General features: G+C 47.7%; 1 protein-coding gene across 3 annotated transcripts; it reads left to right on the top strand.

Moving 5' to 3' along the window:
- Window positions 1-577: 577 nt before the first annotated feature.
- Window positions 578-15,573, top strand: Irf4 (interferon regulatory factor 4; the record flags this gene model as incomplete). Of its 3 annotated transcripts, none has more annotated exon segments than XM_013521872.1 (7): window positions 578-764; window positions 1,534-1,622; window positions 2,279-2,420; window positions 4,241-4,348; window positions 6,800-7,153; window positions 10,553-10,665; window positions 12,593-15,573. In XM_013521872.1, coding segments are annotated over 7 exon segments (1,137 nt in total), but the record flags the coding sequence as incomplete, so codon positions are not given.
- Window positions 15,574-19,405: the final 3,832 nt, after the last annotated feature.

Genomic DNA, 19,405 nt, shown 5'->3' with positions numbered 1-19,405 from the left:
TTTTTTTGTCTCGATGTTTCCCTGTTTTCCTCGGGGAGTTTCTCTCCTGGGATCTTTCTCTGGTTCTTTCTGCCTCCTGGTTCCGGCACGCTTTTGCTACTTCCACCTCCGTTTCTCACTTTCTGTCTGTCTGTCTGTCTCTCCTGCGCAGTCCTGTTCGGTGCGCCCTAGACCAGTTTCCCCAGGGGGCTGTGAGGCAGCGCCCCACCTGCAGGGCAGGAAGGGGACTTCCTCCGGGAATTTGCTGTCCCTGCCTCGCCTGCGTGGCCTGCACACTTGCTCTGTGGGGACCTCCCCTTGCTAGCCTCAGCCAGCGTGACTAGAGCGCGTTCCAGGCCTCCAGCCTCACTCCATCTTTCATAAATATCCGAAAGTGGTCCAGCCGCTCTCCCCCACCTGGCAATCAGAAGCCCCAGAGAGTTACTTTACCTAGGGGACACCTGATGTCTTTCTGTGCCACATTTTGAGCCAAGGTATAAGTCAGAAGCACCACCCTTGCTTTTAGAAGTGCAGTTCCCAGGCTGTCTTTTAAAAGACTTGTGGTTTGACTTCCCTTCACTCTGCTCTTTCCTCCCAGGCTTGGGCACTATTTAAAGGGAAGTTCCGAGAAGGCATTGATAAGCCAGACCCTCCCACCTGGAAGACGCGCTTGCGATGTGCTTTGAATAAGAGCAACGACTTTGAGGAGCTGGTGGAGAGGAGCCAGCTGGATATCTCAGACCCGTACAAAGTGTACAGGATTGTCCCCGAGGGGGCCAAGAAAGGTAGGGGCTTCCCTGAACCTGGGTCACAGAATGGGGGCAGCGGATACTTACAGTGGCTTCATTTCCTTCTGAGAGTCACTTTCTATTTTAGCGTTTGTATAGCCCAGCGGGTCCTTTGCCCAAGTTCTGTGGTGTGTAAGTTGAAAATACTATGATATTGGTGTAGGATGCTTCATAGAGTCTAAGCCTCCGTGAGCGTGTGTGTGTGCATGTGCGTGTGGGGGGGTGCGGTGTCTCCTATTACAGTATTTCCAAAAGAACACCTGGAAGACTCGTTAAAGCTTTGCCTATCTAATAGCTCTTGTAACTTTGTCCTAGAAGGGGAAACATACTCCACTCCCACAAAGTGTTACTAGTTATAATAATAAAAATGCCAACTTTTAAGAGTATAACGGTGCTTATTGCGATCCAGATCTTTGGTCCTCTCCTTCCAAGAGCAGGAACAGCGTGTCCTGAGCACAGCCCAGGGATCTGTGTTTTAAATCAATAATGCTGCGTCAGGCTGGCCCAGCCTTTTGGCGTGCATGAAGCACATTCGCACACTGTGTTTCACTAATTTCTTACCTGTCATACACAAGCCAGACACTGCCAACATCATTTTAACACCATGGATGAATAACTGCCCAAGGGAGTTGCTAGAAAATGCCTTATTTGTCAACATCATGCGATGCATTCTAAGAATTAAGCCCTCAGGTATTTTTCCAAGATTTGACATTAAGTCAGTTCCTTTTTTCACTCGGTGCCATTTCCCTCTTCCCCAAACACACAGGAGCCAAGCAGCTTACCCTGGAGGACCCACAGATGGCCATCGGCCACCCCTACTCCATGACGACGCCGTACACGTCCCTCCCAGCCCAGGTACGAGGAGGGCACTAGGTTCTGGAGGGCCGGGCCGGGTCTCCATGCTGGGCCGACAGAGCAGGGACACCCAGACACCACAGAGGACTCGACACGCATGGGTGATCCCTCCAACGGCCAAACACGGTCCCTAGTCACTTCGGTCCGACTTCTCCGGCACTGTGGCTGGCCTCTGTGACTAAGTGGGGCGATTGGGCGTGTGCTGCTGTTGGAATACGGTTCTTCCGGTTCCTCAAATCCTCTGGGAACCAGGCCTCCTACAGCAGTTGAAGATTTTGGAAGCAGAGCTCTGTCATGTGAAACCACAGGGCAGCTGATCGCTGCAGGCTTTGCTCGTGTGAATGGCAGCTCTGTTGTGCTCCCGTGGTGGGGGAGGGGAGGCAGAATCCCCTGCAGTATTTTTGGTGCCGACTCAACCATATGATGCTGGTGGGCACCCGTCCGTGCTTCGCCACAGTGCCCCCATTGTGCTCCCCGACCCGCTGTGGCTCCGTCCGCCTGGTCTGACGGATGGTCCCCCCAAATCTTCTGGATGATAAAGCGATTTGGCTGCTGGCCAAAGAAGGGGTTCCTGGAGGAGTGTGGGAGGGTGCGAAAGCACCCCGCTTCCCGCGCCCACGCTTTTCATCTCAGCTCCTCCTGCGTCCCTTCAGCAGGTCCATAACTACATGATGCCGCCGCACGATCGCACCTGGAGGGAATACGTCCCCGAGCAGTCCCACTCGGAAATCCCGTACCAGTGTCCCATGCCGTTTGGTCCCCGCAGCCACCACTGGCAAGGCCCAGCTTGTGAGAATGGTAAGGAGCACACGGGCGCAGGCGACGGGAGAGAGGAGTACTAAGCGGCCCCCAGGGCAGCACCGCAGGCTCCTCCTTTGCCCTCCCGGTGTAGAGTGAGGAGGAGACAGCTGTGTGCTGCTGGGCGCTAGCTAAGTCCTGAGAGCCAGGCTGACTCTCAGGATCTGTGCAGGCCTACCTGTGTGGCTCCTTAGTTAAATACCCAGAGATCATTCCCGGAAGCTGAAATTGCCCAGTTCCTGGAAGTTGCCGGAACAGAAGGCATGAGCTCAAGTCACCCAGTAGGAGTCAGGGGCTGGTCTCAATTCCAGATCTCCTGATCCAGCCTTCCCTTTGAGACCTGAGGCTGCATCAGAACGCTTGTTGATACATTCTTTAAGTTTAATGTGGTAACATTTTTCATCCTGGTTGAATAATCTCTTTGTAATCATAAGCAAAATGGGATGGATGTTGGCAGTCTTCCCTCCTGGATTTTCCCTTAATGCTGACTGAAAGCCCCCATCTCAGGAGTCTATTTCTGTCCACCTGCCCTTGTAAGGGGCATACTCCAGCTGTGGCCACACCCTCCCTCCGCAGACCCCCAGACCATTACTGAGCTCGTGTCCATCCCCGGAACAGTGGTGTGTCCGTTCTCACTGTTGTTGGTATAGAAGGTGATGATAAGAGGGGAGTGGGTAAACACCAAGAAGAAAGGAAGAAAGAAAATGTTTCCACAGAGCCTGGCTAGTACTGGGTCCCCAAGACTCGCTTTGCAGGGTTAGAGGTGGTCTACTGCCCACAGGGGCCCCCCAACATCAAATGAGATCACACAGCAGCTCTTAAGGAGCTAAGTGCAAAGAAATTTTACAAGCTGTGTTCAGTGCATAGAACGTGAGCTTGAGGACTTGTGAATCGGTTGCTTAGGTAAGATCCTGAGATGCGTCAGCACACGGACCGCCTGGGGTGCTATGGGAATGTCTGCTCCCCCGTAATGTGACCATTTCCAGTCCCATTCAAGGCATTCTTGCCTTCGGGCACTGAAGAGGTTCATCACTATTTGTAGTGTTTGTACTGAGTGGCACATCAAGCAGAGAAGCTTGGAATTCAGTTTCATGGGCTTTTCAAGAGTGATTTGCAGTGAAGGTTGACTTTCCAAATTGCAGCAGAGGAAGCAGCTAACGTTTCTGGAGCTCAGGTCTGCGTCCAGAACTCAAGCTATAGTCAGCGAATGATACGGTAGTGAGGAGGCAATGCTTTGAGTTGTGTGCCGAGATCGCATGGACAGTCCTATTTCCACCCTCAGGAAATGCTAAGAGAGGGTCAGCACGGTTAGGTTGTGGGCAGGTTCTTTCTCCGTTTGTGTTTAAGGCAGCTACTGCATAGTTGTAGCACTACATAGCTACTGCGCTGCTTGAGACCAAGCTCTGATTTCTCTGAACCCAGAGGTACTGGGCAAAACAGAGACAGACTAAACGCTTTGCCAGTTTTTAATCAGGCTCTTTGTGTCAGAAATCACACTAACTTGAGCTCAGTGCCCTGCTATGAATTTGCTGCATGAACAGGAGCCAATCCCCTGGTCTCCCTCTGAGCCTCAGTTTCCCTACTTACAAATCATGGAGAGAGCTGTGAGTTTCCTTCCAGCGCTGTACAGTGGCCTCCTCCTCCTTCAGCCTTGGTTTCTCCAGCTGGATTTCAGTTTGTCTTTGCCTTAAGAGCTTGTGCCCAGCGGTCCACCTGCTGGGCACAGGCTGGGAGGTGACCCAGGCACGCCCCGGGCTCCCGGGCTTAGTGCACGTTCAGACCCTCTTCAGACACCTTCTGACTTTTATTTGCAAATGCAGGTTGCCAGGTGACAGGAACCTTTTATGCTTGTGCCCCACCTGAGTCCCAGGCTCCCGGAATCCCCATAGAGCCAAGCATAAGGTCTGCCGAAGCCTTAGCGCTCTCAGGTGAGTGCAGCGCTCGGTTCTGGAAACTCCTGCGGGAGGCTGGCCTCTGCTGTGGCTCCTCTCGACTTTGGGTAGCGTTGGTGGGGATGATCCTGGCTTGGCTTTGCACCCTCCAGGTCTGGAGTGGGCTGGACAGATCCCGTTCCTGGGCTGTGTGGTCGGCAGGGAGCGGTGAGGAGCACCGTTCGGAAGCTCGCAGGGGGGTGCTTGTTTGCACTCCTGGTCATAGATCCAAGCTCGAGTGGATGGAGGCATTTGTCCTCTCCATGGATGCCCACCTGAGCCTGCAGGCGTGCAGACACCCCAGTTCCCTGTACCCGGGGTCCGTGAGGCCAGCAGTCTGGCCATGCAGGGCATTTTCCTAGGAAGTTATAAGAACTTTGAAAAGCTGTTCGTCCTTCCAGGGTCAGCCACAAACTGACCCTTATCTTCCCGAGGACACTGTCCCTGCCTGCTCTTTGGGAAACTCACACGCGAGAGCAGCGCACAGTTCAGCCTCTGAACTCCCATGAGACTTGCAGACGAAGACAGATTCAACCTGACTTACACACCCTCTTCTAAAAGACCCCTGGCCGTGGGTAGTGATCTGTTTCAAGAAAAGAACTCCATGACTAGCTAGGCATATGTCTTTAAGACAATGTAGTCTTTCAATAATATTTTGAATTGTTCTTAAGCAGCATTTCAATTCATAGTAAAAATCAATAGCTTAGGCTTTGCAGTTCTCACCCTGCCCTAACTCTTTACATGTCACTGACAAAATGCAAACTAAATTCTGAAGGTTTTAGGGGGATGTGAGCTAGGCCCTTTCTGCTCACCAGGGAGCTGCAGTTTTACCTTCTAGGCCCTTCCAAGCCCTAACTTCTGAGGGAGGCTCTGCCTCTCTCCTGCGATGATGCTCAGCAGTAGCTGGGTCCCTTCGGGCGGGGGAGGCACTTCCGAGCAGCAGGCTTGTGTTTGTTTTTAGAAACTTTCAAACTCTTTCTTGAGCACCTAAGATTTGTGTGGGTGCCTGAAGAATAGGAAATAAACAGCTATTTATATCTTTTCAACCTCGTGATTTCTGACGACATTGAATGAAATGAAACCTGCCCCTCGAGTCACCTCTGATAGCCAACACCCACTCGCACTGGGTGTGCCGTCTCACGGCCTCACTCGGGTTTGCAGTGGCACAAACGGGAGAGACAGTGGTGTGGGTTAAATCTCAAATCCTGCCCTGAGGACTAAAAGGGTTTTGTGGGTTTCTTTTTTGTTTGCTATGCATAATTTTGCAGATTAATTCTCGCCCTTGGGTTTACTTACCAGAGAGTTGTGATTCCCAGCCATTGTTACATCCCATGTAAATGCTGAGCGATAGTCTTACTTTTCTGTTAGGGAGCCCTCTGCCAGCTCAGCTTGGTCCTTCAGGCTGTGGGTGAGATTCTAAAGAGGTTTCTGAAATCAGTAAAAACTTCTATAAATAAAGTCACCTTTCTAAAATGTTTAGGAAGCCCAGTCTTAGAGTTGTTCAGACTTAAACACAAGCCTTATGCGGCAGTTTTCTCATTGATTACCCTGCCTGTCGGTGCTGGGCTTGGAATCTAGGTTCTCACAGATGCGCTGTACCACAAGTTACACCCCCAACCTTAATTCCTTTGCTCTGTCTGGAATTAATTTTTGATAAAAGCGTCACATATCCATTGTAGAAAACTAATTTAGAAATCAGAAAACAAAAGGGGAAAAAAAGAAAAACATTATATTCTATCATCCAAAAATCACCATTCATAGTTAAGGGCTTAATTATTAGCTAGCGTTCATTCTTTTTCTTTATTTCTTTCTATCGTCTACTATCATCTATCTGTCTTCTATCTATCATTTATCTATAATCTGTCATTTATCTGGCATCTATCATCTATCTATCATCCTATCTATCTGAAATTATACTGATACTTCAGGGAAGTTTTGCGTGTAGACATACTGTACTTGCTTTTCTTCTGAAACACTCATATACTTTTTGCAGTAGAAATGAAGCTTAGGGTTCACCCGCTCCAAAATCAAAAGATTTGCTTCCAGATGAGTTTTCATTCAGTGGCATATTACTTCAGATGGAAATATTGTTACCACAATCATTATCATCATCCCAAAGTGACTCCTTTAATTCTTTACCCGAGGGGCTCACTAATTTAAACTTATTTTGCAGAATATTCATGAAATATATATTTCCCTCTATTCTCAAAAAAAAAATGAAAGCACCTATGACCACATGACCATTAGAACTGCTGGCTTCACCAAGCAAATGTGCTGCATCTGAGGCTCTCGGGAAGGAGCCCACGGTGTCTCCCAGACTCCCACCCGCTCACGGAGCCCCTTGTGAAGCCAGGGTCCACCTACTGCACTTCGTTCTGGCCCAGTCTCAGGCACCATGGGGGGCATCCCAGGCCCATCAGACCTGACCCCAGAGCTCTGTGCTTGCAGATTGCCGGCTGCACATCTGTTTGTACTACCGGGAAATCCTGGTGAAGGAGGTGACCACATCCAGCCCTGAAGGCTGCCGGATCTCCCATGGACACACCTACGATGCCAGCAACCTGGACCCGGTCCTGTTCCCCTACCCGGAGGACAGTGGACAGAGGAAGAACATTGAGAAGCTGCTGAGCCACCTGGAGAGGGGCGTGGTCCTGTGGATGGCCCCGGATGGGCTTTACGCCAAGAGACTATGCCAGAGCAGGATCTACTGGGACGGGCCCCTGGCACTGTGCAGTGACCGGCCCAACAAGCTGGAGAGAGACCAGACCTGCAAGCTCTTCGACACGCAGCAGTTTCTGTCAGGTACCATCTCACTGTGTGCGGGGAGGTGTCAGTGGTGTGTGTCCCAGGGTCCTGCCTTCCCCAGGCAGAGGTTTTCCTCCTGTTGCCCCCAGAGCCCAGGGCCTCGTCCCAGAAGAGAGGTCCTGCCTGGTATGTGTCCGTGTCTGCCCCTGTCATCTTCTCCTCCTGTCCCCAAGGCCCAGAGTCCAGATCAGATAGCCCAGGCAGACCATGGCTGTGGCTTAGTGCTTCACTTTCTGGTTTTCAGTAGCCACCCTTTGTCATCATTCTGTTTTATTGGCAAAGATCTCATTAAGCTTATCTGCTGAGACCTCAGCTCTTCCAGGTTCCTGAAAACTGTGGAGGTTTTAAGTGCATTGCTAACCTTCTTGCTTGTGAGTTGCAACACCCCAGGCAGACGCCACCCTGCAGGTGGGCCCAGGAGAGCAGTGTCTTGAATCCATGTAGCAAAGGGGAAATGAGGAGGCTTCTTTCGCCTTGCCTCAGGCCTGTGAATGCTTGACATCGTGTTTTCCAGAATCAGTGTACCATGTTGTTCTAGTTTTGATTTCAAGACAGTTCAGTGAGCCCTGGGCTGGCACCCATGACATCACTGGCCGTGGTTTAGTGGGGCTTCCTCCGAAATGTGCCTTAGCTCCTGAGGGGAGGAGAAGGATGCCACCCACCTGCCAGTTCTGTCCCTTCCTCAGCCTGGCCCTGTCCTCTCACAGGCACCCCATCTAAGCACTCTGTGTCTTGTGCTTCCCCTTGTGAGACCCCCTTTTCCTAGGCACAGGCACAGCACGTGCCTGTGTACACAGGACAGATGAGCCCATTTCATGGGCATGCACCGTGCACACCTATCATCTTTGCAGCGAGGCAGCTCTTGAAAACCTACTCTCTGAGCAGGTCTCAAGTGTAGAGTACACCGCCTGCTTGAAAATAGTTGAACTCTTGGAAGTGGCATGTTCACGGTTAACTGTGGCCCTGGCGAGGAGCTTATTCCTCCAAAAGCAAAGTCTGCACCCTTTGACCGCCGTCTCCCCAGTCCCCCGTCCCAGCCCCTAGTGACCGCCAGTCCACTCCTTGCTTGTGTGAATTCAGCCCCTTGGATTAAAAGACATAGGAGAAGGCTTTCTAACTGAGACACCCCAGAAAACTGAGGTTACTTGAGATTTGTGTTTCGGCTCCTGGCATCTTTCACTGAAAACAACGTCCTCCCGGTCTCTCTGTATTGTTGCAAATGACAGGATTTCCTTCTTTAAAGCTGAGTAGTGTTCTGTCGTGTGTACTCCGCATTTTCTTTATCTGTTCATCAGCTGGTGGATATTTAGGTTGATTTGTGGTCTTGAGCTTGTCTCTCAGACACACTGATTGCATTTCTGTTGGGTGCATACCCAGAAGTGGAGCTGCTAGATCCTGAACTTGCTTCACGACAGAACTCAGTTAAAGTGAAAATAGGAACAACCTGTGTTCTCTGGCTCTGCCAGCGTTTGCTTACTGTTTTGGCTTAAGCAGCACAAGTAGGCACAGGTTCATCCAAATCCTCCCTTGGTGCCCAAAACAAATATTCCCTAGATAAACCCTTCCCACAGAGGTGGGACGCAGGAGGAGGCTGCCTAACAGGACCGTGGTGAAGACGACATGTGGGGCAGATGGCCCTCAGTGGAGGCAACAGAACAGCCCCTGAGCCACTGCTGGGCCGTGCAGTCTGCACCGGGGTGGAGCAGATGCCGCTGGTGAGGAGCAGAGAGGAGTGGAGAGCCCGCGGGAGGCCCGCTGCACCTCCTCTGCTGGCCTCCGGGTCTGAGAGCACTCCGCGTCCTGGGAGACGGGGCTCCTCAGGCTGGTGCTTCATATGAGATTGTAGATCTTGCTCTTTGTGGATTCAGAGCTCTGATTAAGGCCCTCCAGACAACCGACACTGGCTTCTCCAAGTTTCTCTTGCCAGGCACACTGCAGGGAGTCAGGAGGCCCCTGCTGTGACAGACAGGGCTGCCAGGTGCGCTCAGGTGAGAGGCACATGTGCCCAGAAGCAGGTACAGGAGGTGGGCACCTGGGCTTGTGAACTCACTAGCCTCGCACTGCGTGTTTATCTGTGAGCAGGGGCTCTTCCTTCTCTCACTTCTTTTGCCTTCCTCTGCAGCTGGGCCTGTGCTCCGCCTGCACCACAGCCCTTGAGGTTCACGGAGGCTCAGGGAGGGTGCTGTGAACTTCAAAGCCGCAGCGTGCACAAGGAAGGATCCCACAGATGTTTTCACATTATCAAGTGCTTGAGGCATGGCTTTTCCTGAGTGCAGTACCCGCTCGCCACTCCCATGGCTTGTGTGGGGTGCCCCCGGCCATAGCCCTGGGAATGTGCTCCACACATTCGGACTGCATGGATGAGGTTTGATTTGAACTCAGGAAGGAAAAAAAAGTACAGGAAGTCAAGTACTCCTGTGAGTTAGCCAGAAACTCTTCAGTTGCACAGAGCAGTGGAAACCTTTGCTGTCTTACCCATTCAGGATTTTCACCCTGCTGGGGACGGTCCCCAGAGGCCTATCTGATGAGGATGTGGCAGTGCAGCTGCTTACGGAAGCACAGAAGCTCCTGTTAGTCTCTCGCCTTCTGCAGAGGGGACTTTGGACTTGAGCTTGAATCTGACCGAGGGGACAGGAGTTAGCTCCAGGGACTGGACACACAGCTATATTATTTGTTTTCCTTGAGTTATGACCCCAGCCCTGGACATGCCTCATTCCAACAGTGTCCCCTCTGTTCTCTACCCTTCAGGCGGGAGCAGTGGCTTTGGGCTAGGAATCATGGGACCGCATCAGTCCCCAGCCAAGTCACTGTTCTGTTCCCAAGACAAGGCCAGACAGTCTGCTCAAAGTTCCCCGCTCCGGAGTTTAGGCGCAGAGCCAAGTGGGGTGCAGCTGCCCATAGCTGTGCCTGAGTCACCTGGGAGTCCCAGGGCCACCTACTTGCGGTCGGCAGCACAGACACTGGACTGCGTGGCCTCCTTAGTTAGGGGACAGAGTTGTAACATGATGCTGGGATGTGGGAATGTTCTGATTCTTTAAGGAGAATGTCTCCTTTGCATATGTTGTTGTTTCGGCTCTGCGGGGCTCCCTTGCTTTTCCTATTCCTTCCTTCTTTGCTCCTCTCTGTGACCTCTGCCTGCCTGTGGGCTGGCACTTCAGGATGGTGTCTTACATGAAGGCTGTCCACCCTGGGAGAAGGGACCAAGCCAAGTGGCCCAGGAGATACAGACAGACTCGGTGTGCGTGTGCATGTGAGATTTGGTATCTGAGCACTGCATGGGAAGAGCCCTCCCCTGCATGGGGAGATCAGGAGTCAGCCCGTGAGAAATCTCAGTGCTCTTGCTTCCATGTAGTCTGGGTTGCTGGGGTTGCTGAGGCTGTTCCCTCTGTTTCTCAGAGCTGCAGGCCTTCGCTCACCACAGCCGACCACTGCCGCGCTTCCAGGTGACTCTGTGCTTTGGAGAGGAGTTTCCAGACCCTCAGCGGCAGAGGAAGCTCATCACGGCCCATGTGAGTATGCGCTGTGCTGTCAGAGGCAGGCTCCGCTGAGAAAAGTCTCAGGAGAAAAGCAAATGTCAAGTGACCCAGAAAATAGACAACCCTTGAGATGGTGCAGCAGGAAGCACACATGTGACAGCACATCTCAGGGATCCAAGGGCCACTTCCGCCCTGAGGTCACCTGTCACAGGGCCAAAGTGGAGACTCAAACCAAGGGCTTTGCCCGTCCCATCTTTCTTATGCTTCAAATTGTCATACTCCTGTTTTACAGAGATTTAGGATTAACACTAAAAGTCGCCTTTGAAGTTCTTTATGTCTTTAAATACTGTCTAGCTGGCATATCTTCCCTGGAGAGAGAATCTTCTTCCAATTGGGATGTTACCCGTTCACTTGTGTGTATTATAGGTCATCTCCAGATATTGCCCAGCCTCTCTTTTATTCTGGATTTCTGGGAATTATTTAATAATTGTCTGGAGGCAGCTACCTCTTTCAAGGAATCCAGGTAGACCAGTCGCTCCTTCTGAGCTCTTGCACAGTTTAAGATGCCTGCAGCAGTGCTGAGTATATATCTTCTGCATAAAAACAGATTTATATAGGCATCATTTAGCATTCATTTGTCATAGAAAACATTTGTCATTCAAAAAAGCCGATTTTTGAATTTGAAAATTTTACATTACTACAAACCCAGAGAATAAGTAGTATCAGGTAAAAAGTTACACACCATGATATGAAAATTTAGAATGAGATTTTAGCTCTGACGATACTTATTGAAAATTGGAGGATGAAGGTGTGGCTTGGTGGTAGAGCACTGACCTAGCATGCATAAGACCTTGAGTTTCATCTGCAGTATTACAAAAGAAAGGAAGTTGAAATAAGACACTTTAAAGGCAGACACACAATTTACTCTTCCTAATGGTAGGAATAAAAAGCAGTCAGCCAACCAAAAAAATGTAATTCCAGACTTTAGTCTTCTGTCATATCTTCTCTCTAGTGAATGATATAATTACTGACATCGCATTATGAACAGAGATAGGCTCAATGACCCAATAAACCCAGGCTTAATAAGCAGCATCTGGGAGAGGGTGGTGAAGTCCAACATGGATCGAGGTGAGGGTTTCCAAATGCACACCTTCCCACCAGGTTAGGTTAGGCACAGGTGGTCCCCAGGTAAGGCCTCCCCTCAAAATCGAAGTGTGGGTCCATACAGGAAAATGCACAGGCACACACCCAGGAGTTCTGTTTATTTTATTATGGATTTAATTCATCCCAGGTGCTTACAAAGGAGTTATGCAAGATATTATTTATCAAATAGCACAAAAGCTCAATTTAGTGACATAATTCTTTGGAAGTGTTCAGATGGTTTTTGGTGCTGTAATTCAGGAAAAGCTGAGTGTAGGCTTTTGGTGAATGTGGTCCATACTAATATTCAAACTAGATACACTTGGGACCAATGAACTTCTCAAATAACTTTTCTTTTCCTCTAATTTTTGCTGTTTAATTTTATTTCCTTTTCTTATATCCTTTGGTTTAGAATTCTGTAGACTGCCTGGGTATCTTAAGTCATTCAGGGTGAGCCTCTCACTATGTCAAACTGCAGTTGTGGAAAAATAAATTCGTTAGTTTAAATTACCCTGAAATTTGCCTGACCTTTTAGTTGGATCATTTGATCTAATAACATTTATTCAGTCTCAGTGGTAGTTGATTTGAAATATCACCTTTATGTTTAGCCTCAACTGAAATCCAGGATTAAGTCGACTCTGTCTACAGGTTGCTCTATATTCAGAGGGCTTTAAATAGGAAATGTTCTGGTGTGTTATAAAATATAATTTCAGACTTTACTTAGAATTTAATCATTATATTTTGAGGATTATTTCATGACGAGCCAATTACACAACGTTAAAAAGAATACCTCAGTAACATTTTTAATATCTTGTTGAAGGTGGAACCCCTACTAGCCAGACAACTGTATTATTTTGCTCAACAAAACAGTGGACATTTCCTGAGGGGTTATGATTTACCAGAACACATCAGCAGTCCCGAGGACTACCACAGATCCATCCGACATTCCTCCATTCCTGAGTGAAAACTGTCAAGACAAACGATTTTTTAAAGTGTAAGTATTTGACTTTGACAGGGACAGCCAATGGACTGCGCTCTTTCTTAGCTCCAGAGCTGAGGATAATCACAGCTTGCAGCAAGAGCAGGTGTAGAAAATCAGCTGCCTCTGATGGAAAGATGAGCTTACTCCAGAAGGAACTGTAGTCTTCATGTCCGTCCGACAAGCAGAGCATTCCACAGTTCCACAGACTGCCAACTTTGGTACTGGGAAAACTCACCACGCCATGTGTTTACATTTGCTTAAATCGAATCTGGAATAAGGTTCGTTTTTAAAGACTGAGAAAACTTGTGCTTTGGCAACCTAGGTATTGTATCATTTCTCAGGGAAATCAATTGCAGACTGTACTGCACATGCAAAAGAAATGTATTCATGTTTGTAGGAGCTGTAGTTCATGTGGAAATATTTGCTGAGTGACAGAAGCTGGATCTTAGGGTGGCCTATCTTCCCACCTGCCTGGGATCTCTGCAAGGTCCACCCCTAAACCCCGTTTCCTCTCCTCAGCCTACTCTGGAAGCCAGTTGGTGAACTCTGTTGCCATTCTCTTCAGCCAAAACACTTTGGGGCTACTTTCGGATAGGAATAGTTATCATTTTGTCATTGTTTCTCATTCTGTAGAAATTATTACTAAGACTTTTTTCTTAAAGACGAAGAAGAAAACAAAAAAACAATCTAAGTACTAAAGATACATTTTTTAAGCCTGGTGACATTTCCCCTCTTCTGTTTGTTTTGTTGGGCTATTGGTAGTATCCACGGCAACATGAGGAGGAGGAGCTGGGGTTCAGGTTGGTGAGCCCTGTCAGAAGACCCAGGCAGGATTCTACCGATTGTGTAACTGCACACTCAGGGGCTGTTTCTGCTTATTTTGTATATTAGATGCTTCCTCATGCCAATAATAGTCTGGCAGGGCCTTAAAATGACTGGATTTTTTCCAAATCTATTTTTGAATAGAATCCAAAGATCCCTACTTGCTTCAATTCCCCAGACCCCTTACCTTCCTCTGTGTTTTGGGTGGACGGGGGTCCTGTGTGTCAATATTTTTTTCTCCTACTACAAAATAACAGCATTACTTCCAGGCTTGGCAAGAGTCAATAGTTCTCAAACATGTGGCTCTCTTATACTAACCATTATTCTGCAATTCATTCAGCAAGCACATAGTGAGTGCCCGTGTATCCTTTGCATTACACAGGTTACAGCCTTTACAAGTATAGTAAGCAATGAAGCCCTGGACAGACATTTTTTTTATTTTTAAAAAAGGATTTTTAAATACTAAAATATTACATACTGACTATTGGAAATGTAAGCAGTCTAGTAGAAGAAAAAATAAAAGGCAGCTGTTTTTTTTCCAACACAAGTCCTTCCCCAAGAAGTGTCCACAAGAGGAATTTCACGTTCCCTGCCAGCACAGACTTACCTCACCCCTCTAGCGGCCTGTAGAACCTCGCTGTACCACACCCAGAAGGATGTAACACGGCTCCTCCACCATGCAGCGTAGACATCTGTGGGAGGCTGGTGTGTCCCACAGATGCAGTAATGTATACATCTTATAGATGCAGAGTATTTAGGGGTATATTATCCTAAGGAAGGTGGAGACAAAATGAGGCACTGCTGCTTCCCAGCACCCCAGCTCATCGCCTTGCTCACTTGAGAGCATGTTGTCCAGTGCCAGCGTTTCATCAATGCTCTCTTCGGGCTCTGTCCCTTCCAGGACCCGCTAAGTCTTTGTTCTCCAAGTGATGCTTGATTTTTAATGTTGTGTGAATTTTTAGAAAATATTTGCTGCTTTAACAGTTAAGCCTTGTTTTTTGAAAAATGTTTGTTGGTTTGGCCCACGACCTCTGATTGTATCTTCATACCCACGTATATTGACTTTTTTAAAGTATGAAATGCCAGGTAAAGAATGCTGATGGTGTTCTCAGGACTTTGAAAAGGAATGGTTTCCTCATTCATTGTCTCATGGAATGTGCACACTAGAGTTTAGCTTGTACTGAGTGGAAGACACTGTTGAAGGTTTAAGTACTTGTTATGCTCAAGAGCTCTGAACCATCAGGGAGGAACTGTATAAATCTCACAGATGCATGGTCTTGGTTTTGTTCTTGGAATTTCATGTTTACTGAAACTCTGGATGGTAACTCATGTCTTCTGGACCACTATAGAGACCAGGTGACCAACTTGTTTAAAGTTGACACCTTGAAGCACTCTGTCCTGAGCAGAATAGAATGGACACCCTGTAGGGAATCCAGCTGGACAGCTGGGTTTGAGGTAAGAGAGATTGCTCCATTGTGAGAAGGAATGTAAGCTACAAAAGAACAGGGTGACACCATATCCATGAGACTGAGCTTGGGGCCATAGGTGGACCGCATTCATCCCTTGGTGTCTGTTGCTGACCAACATGACATGTGACTTCAGTGAGGGTCAGTCCTCCTGGTGTTTATTTTCACTGCTTTGAGGAACATGCCCATAAGTTGTAGTCAAAGTGGAAGAAAGGGGAGATATGGAGAAAAAAAGAAGAGAAAGACCAACAGGCCGGTCCTCCAGTGGACACTCCTTTTTTGTTTCAGATTCCTTGAGGTAATGAGGTCCACTTCTCTCTCTCCCCTGCCCTGTCCCCTCTTTCCTGAGAGAAGTCCTGGTTGGTAGGACCCTGACTGACCTAGTGTTCTGAGGGTTCTGCCATGTTATTGAGACCTTGGCAGAACATTCTATGGATATTCTCCACACATGTCATGGATGTTGATGTAAATTTCACTTTCAAAACAGACTGATGTGTGTGACAATGTAATGTTTTCAGATAGTTGATAAATAAAGACTTTTTAAAAAAAATTGTATGGAGTGTGTGTGTTACTGAACACTCATCTTGACAGCTCTTACTTCCTCCTCCCATTCGGCTTTTTCAGTGAGGCTGTTTTGGCAGTCTACTTCCTTCCTGGTTGAGTGTCCCTGAATCAGATCTCAAAGTGCTCAGCTTGTTTAAAAACAAAACACAAAGGAAACTGCAAACTGCTAGTATTGGGCAGTTCTCAGGAAGAACACATCTCACAGATGTCAGTACATCTGGGAAGTCACTCATCATCTTTCTCTCCCTTGGAACCTGACTGCTCCCTGAACCTAGCTTCCAGGAAGGTGTTTTAATATCTCCTTTTGTATTCAAAGCTCTCCAGTTTGGTTGCTGATGGGGTTAGGGACATAGGCTGACCAGCATTCTGATATAAAACTGTGAATAGAGGTTGTAGGGTGAAGAAGATAGACTCCCTGGGGGTCCCTAAGTCTACTGCTGGCCTCGACTCCAAAGTCTCCCTTTCTGAGTGGTGGGGTGAAGAGTCCCCTTTCCTAGCTGTACTGCTGCTGTTACTTACGTGGCGTGGACTACGCTGGGCCCATCACTTTCCAGCCTGACAGGAGGGAAGACTGTCAAAGAGCAGGGCAATAGCCCAGACGTTCAAATCCTTCAGTTAAAGGTCACAGGGAGCTGTCAGAAAAGTTGCAGTTTGGGTCTAGGACCTCCAACACATCAGAATGATTTTTAAATTGGCTAAGTGATAGCCAAGTAGAATAATGGAAAAACAAAATTATAATTATATACTGCTTCTTGGGGCTCTCTTTGCTCCACAGGTATGGCTAGCTCGAGTTACTATACAGAGGCAAGATTGTTTTTTCAAATAATCTATCAACTGCTTGTATCTAAATGAGTGTTTCAAACACATTTTGAGTCACTGAGTTTGCCCTTAAATCATTTTACACCTCCCTCAGGCACCAGGAAGCTGAACCTTTCTTTACAGAGCAAGTGTGACTGTTTTAGGTTCATTCTCCTAAAAGTAATGATTAACATGACACTTAAGCACATTTATGTCCAGCAATACTCATCTATGCCAAAAAAAAAAAAAAAATACTGAATGCTACGTCATTTCTTTAGAAAGAACTGTAGGGTCAGTTGTGGTATCTCATTTTTTCTAGGACAGGCTGTACCTACATTAACCCAGGCAGACAGATATCTTCTGAATCAATGTCCATTTATGAAGTGGAGGGTGTTTGGAGGCAGCCAGGGTTCTCCTTCAGTGGCTCTTGCTCTCACCAGCCTGACCATGTGTAGGCAAATGGCTCTATGCAGAAGGTCCTGAAAGGCACCTTACTACCCTTCCCCAGGCATCTTCCCCTACCACCACCTCTTCCCCTAGCCACCCCCTCCCCATGAGGTCCCCTTTCTGGAAGTACTTTCTGTCTTCTCTTTGTACCTCTGCTTGGTTCAGTGAGGGATGACATTTCTGCAGCATTGAAAGATGACTTCCCTACTGTATTCCCCCCACATAGCTGAGCTTTTGGGACCCAGGTACAAAACCAGCTGGGAATTTGAGAAAGATATACACTTTTCGCCCTCGTGGCTTCCTACCCCAGGCTAAAGAAAGATGCTCAGAAGTGGAAAGAGGAGTAAGCAGGAGAAGAAATGAATACTCAGACTGCAGCAGCTCCCTTAGAAGGAGAATGATCTTCTGCATCCTGGAAGAGGCTGGGGGACAGTGAAGCTGAGAACACCTTATTGGAAGGAATGTCGAGAACGCCAAGTTATACAGGGGCAGGGGCACAGGACTGAAGGATGGCTCCATGGCTGCCTGTGTGGACTGATGACTGTTGGAAGTAGTGATGGGTGTTCCAGGATGGGTCTGAGGAGAGACGGGAAAGTGGGCCACACTCCCCACACACCAACATGCGCGCTCATATATATGCATACACACACACATCAGCACTACAGAAGCTGGGCCAAGCTTAGTCCGAATGCAGGGGAAGAGGAGATGTCCACAGTGAACTGAACTTGAATTTCTACCACCCTAATAGAGTAAGAGCTTTGAATAAAAATTATATTGTAAATATAATATGAATTCTATTTCTTAAAAATTTGAGCTATTAGTCTTTTGTCACTGTAACCAAATACCTGAGGCAAACCTCATGGTTTCACAGGGTTCAGTGGCTCATTGTTGGCCCCACAGATGAGTTGGCCCGTTTGGGGTCCTAGTAAGTAATGGAGGAAACTGGAAATAAAGAGAGTGGGTCAGGATCCCACAATCCCTTTGGGACACACCCCCAATGACCTCACTTCCTTCCACTAGGCCCCACCTCTTAAAGCTACCACCACCTCCCAATACTACCACAGCATAGAGACCAAGCCTTTAAACACATAGGACTTTGGGGACACAAACCATAGCAGGTATGAACTTAGATTTATATCTACTGTGTCTGTAGCATCATACTGGCCACTCTGGTTGTAACTGCTTGTGTATTAATTTTTCTTCCCTACTATAAATTGGATTTGCCATTATACGCCTGGGACAGCAACAGTGTCTAGGCCAGAAGAGACACCAATAAGTAGATGGGAATGATGGAACTGGTGAATTTAATAGGTCTTTTATATCTAGTAATCTCCGTCAGGGTTCTGACTAAGTGATGGTCCATCTGTAGGAAAAAGTGTAGTGAACTACTTAAAAACTGTATAATACATGAGCATTTAATGGCATGGGGAAATGGTTGTTAATATGTTAAGTGAAAGGAAAGCTTTTAAAACAATATGGTATATGTTTTTTGAAGTGATACGGACTTTGTGCCTAAAGTAGTTTAAAAAGAATCGTCAACAGTGTCACAGTAAATTATATCACAGAGTAGTGAGGCTATCTGGGGACTTTTAGTTCTCTTACATGCCTTTTTATTTTTCATAATTTTCAAAATTTCTCCAGTGACCACAGGTTTTGTTACTAGAAGCGGGGAAGAAGAACAATGTAATTTCACTAAATCGGTATGTCCCTTTTAATTTTCTGAGTGGTTTTCCTGTTTCTCAGGCTGCTCTGTGGGGTCCCCAGAGCTCGGGCCCCCCCTCCTCTGCAGTAGTGGGTGCAGGGCCTGCGGGTCTAGGCCTTGGCCTCCCCCGTCTTCCTCAGCCAGTGTCCAGGCTCATTTCTTCACCTCACCTTCTCCCCAGGACCGTCCATGCGCTCTGGGTTCCTACCCTGCGCAGAGCCTTGCCTTGGGTTTTCTAGCTCGGGCCTCACCTGTGGGCGCTTCCCAGCCCACCGCCTTTCCTCCTACACGTCCCATCAGGGATCCTGCTCCTCCTCACCCTGCAGGTCCGTTTATGCCGGCTGCTCTTTGTTCCGGCCCTACTATTTCTCTTATGCTAATCTACCATGCTAATCTTCCCTTACGCTATGCTTGGAGTTGCTTGGAGACAGGAAGGACAAAAACGTTGATTCTTTTCTGTGGAAAATATACATGACATAAAACAGGATGACAAATATTTAATAATTTAAATAAGTTTACTAACTTAATAATTTAAATAAATATCTATTTGACATACTTCTTAAAATACTTTTAAAAGGATCATTTTCTTGAGACCTCTAAGTTGACTCACTTTTTAAATTTAAATATCTACTCTAGCGTCATGCTAAGTAATAAAGGTTTATAAAAACCACATATTTCATTAATGCCATTTAAAACAGATAACAACTGAAATGAAATATCCACTGGTGCGCCACCTGAACGCTGCCCTCCCTGACGTGCCGGCGCCTTCACTGGACACCAAACGCCTCTCTGCCTCGAATGGTGCTTAGCGCAGTGCTTTGCAAGCAGGGACTTTACCAAATGAATAGAAAT

This window comes from Chinchilla lanigera, unplaced genomic scaffold, assembly GCF_000276665.1.
Source record: "Chinchilla lanigera isolate Chin_1 unplaced genomic scaffold, ChiLan1.0 scaffold00064, whole genome shotgun sequence".
Taxonomy (NCBI): Eukaryota; Metazoa; Chordata; class Mammalia; order Rodentia; family Chinchillidae; genus Chinchilla; species Chinchilla lanigera.
This window is presented reverse-complemented; position numbering and strand designations above follow the sequence as displayed.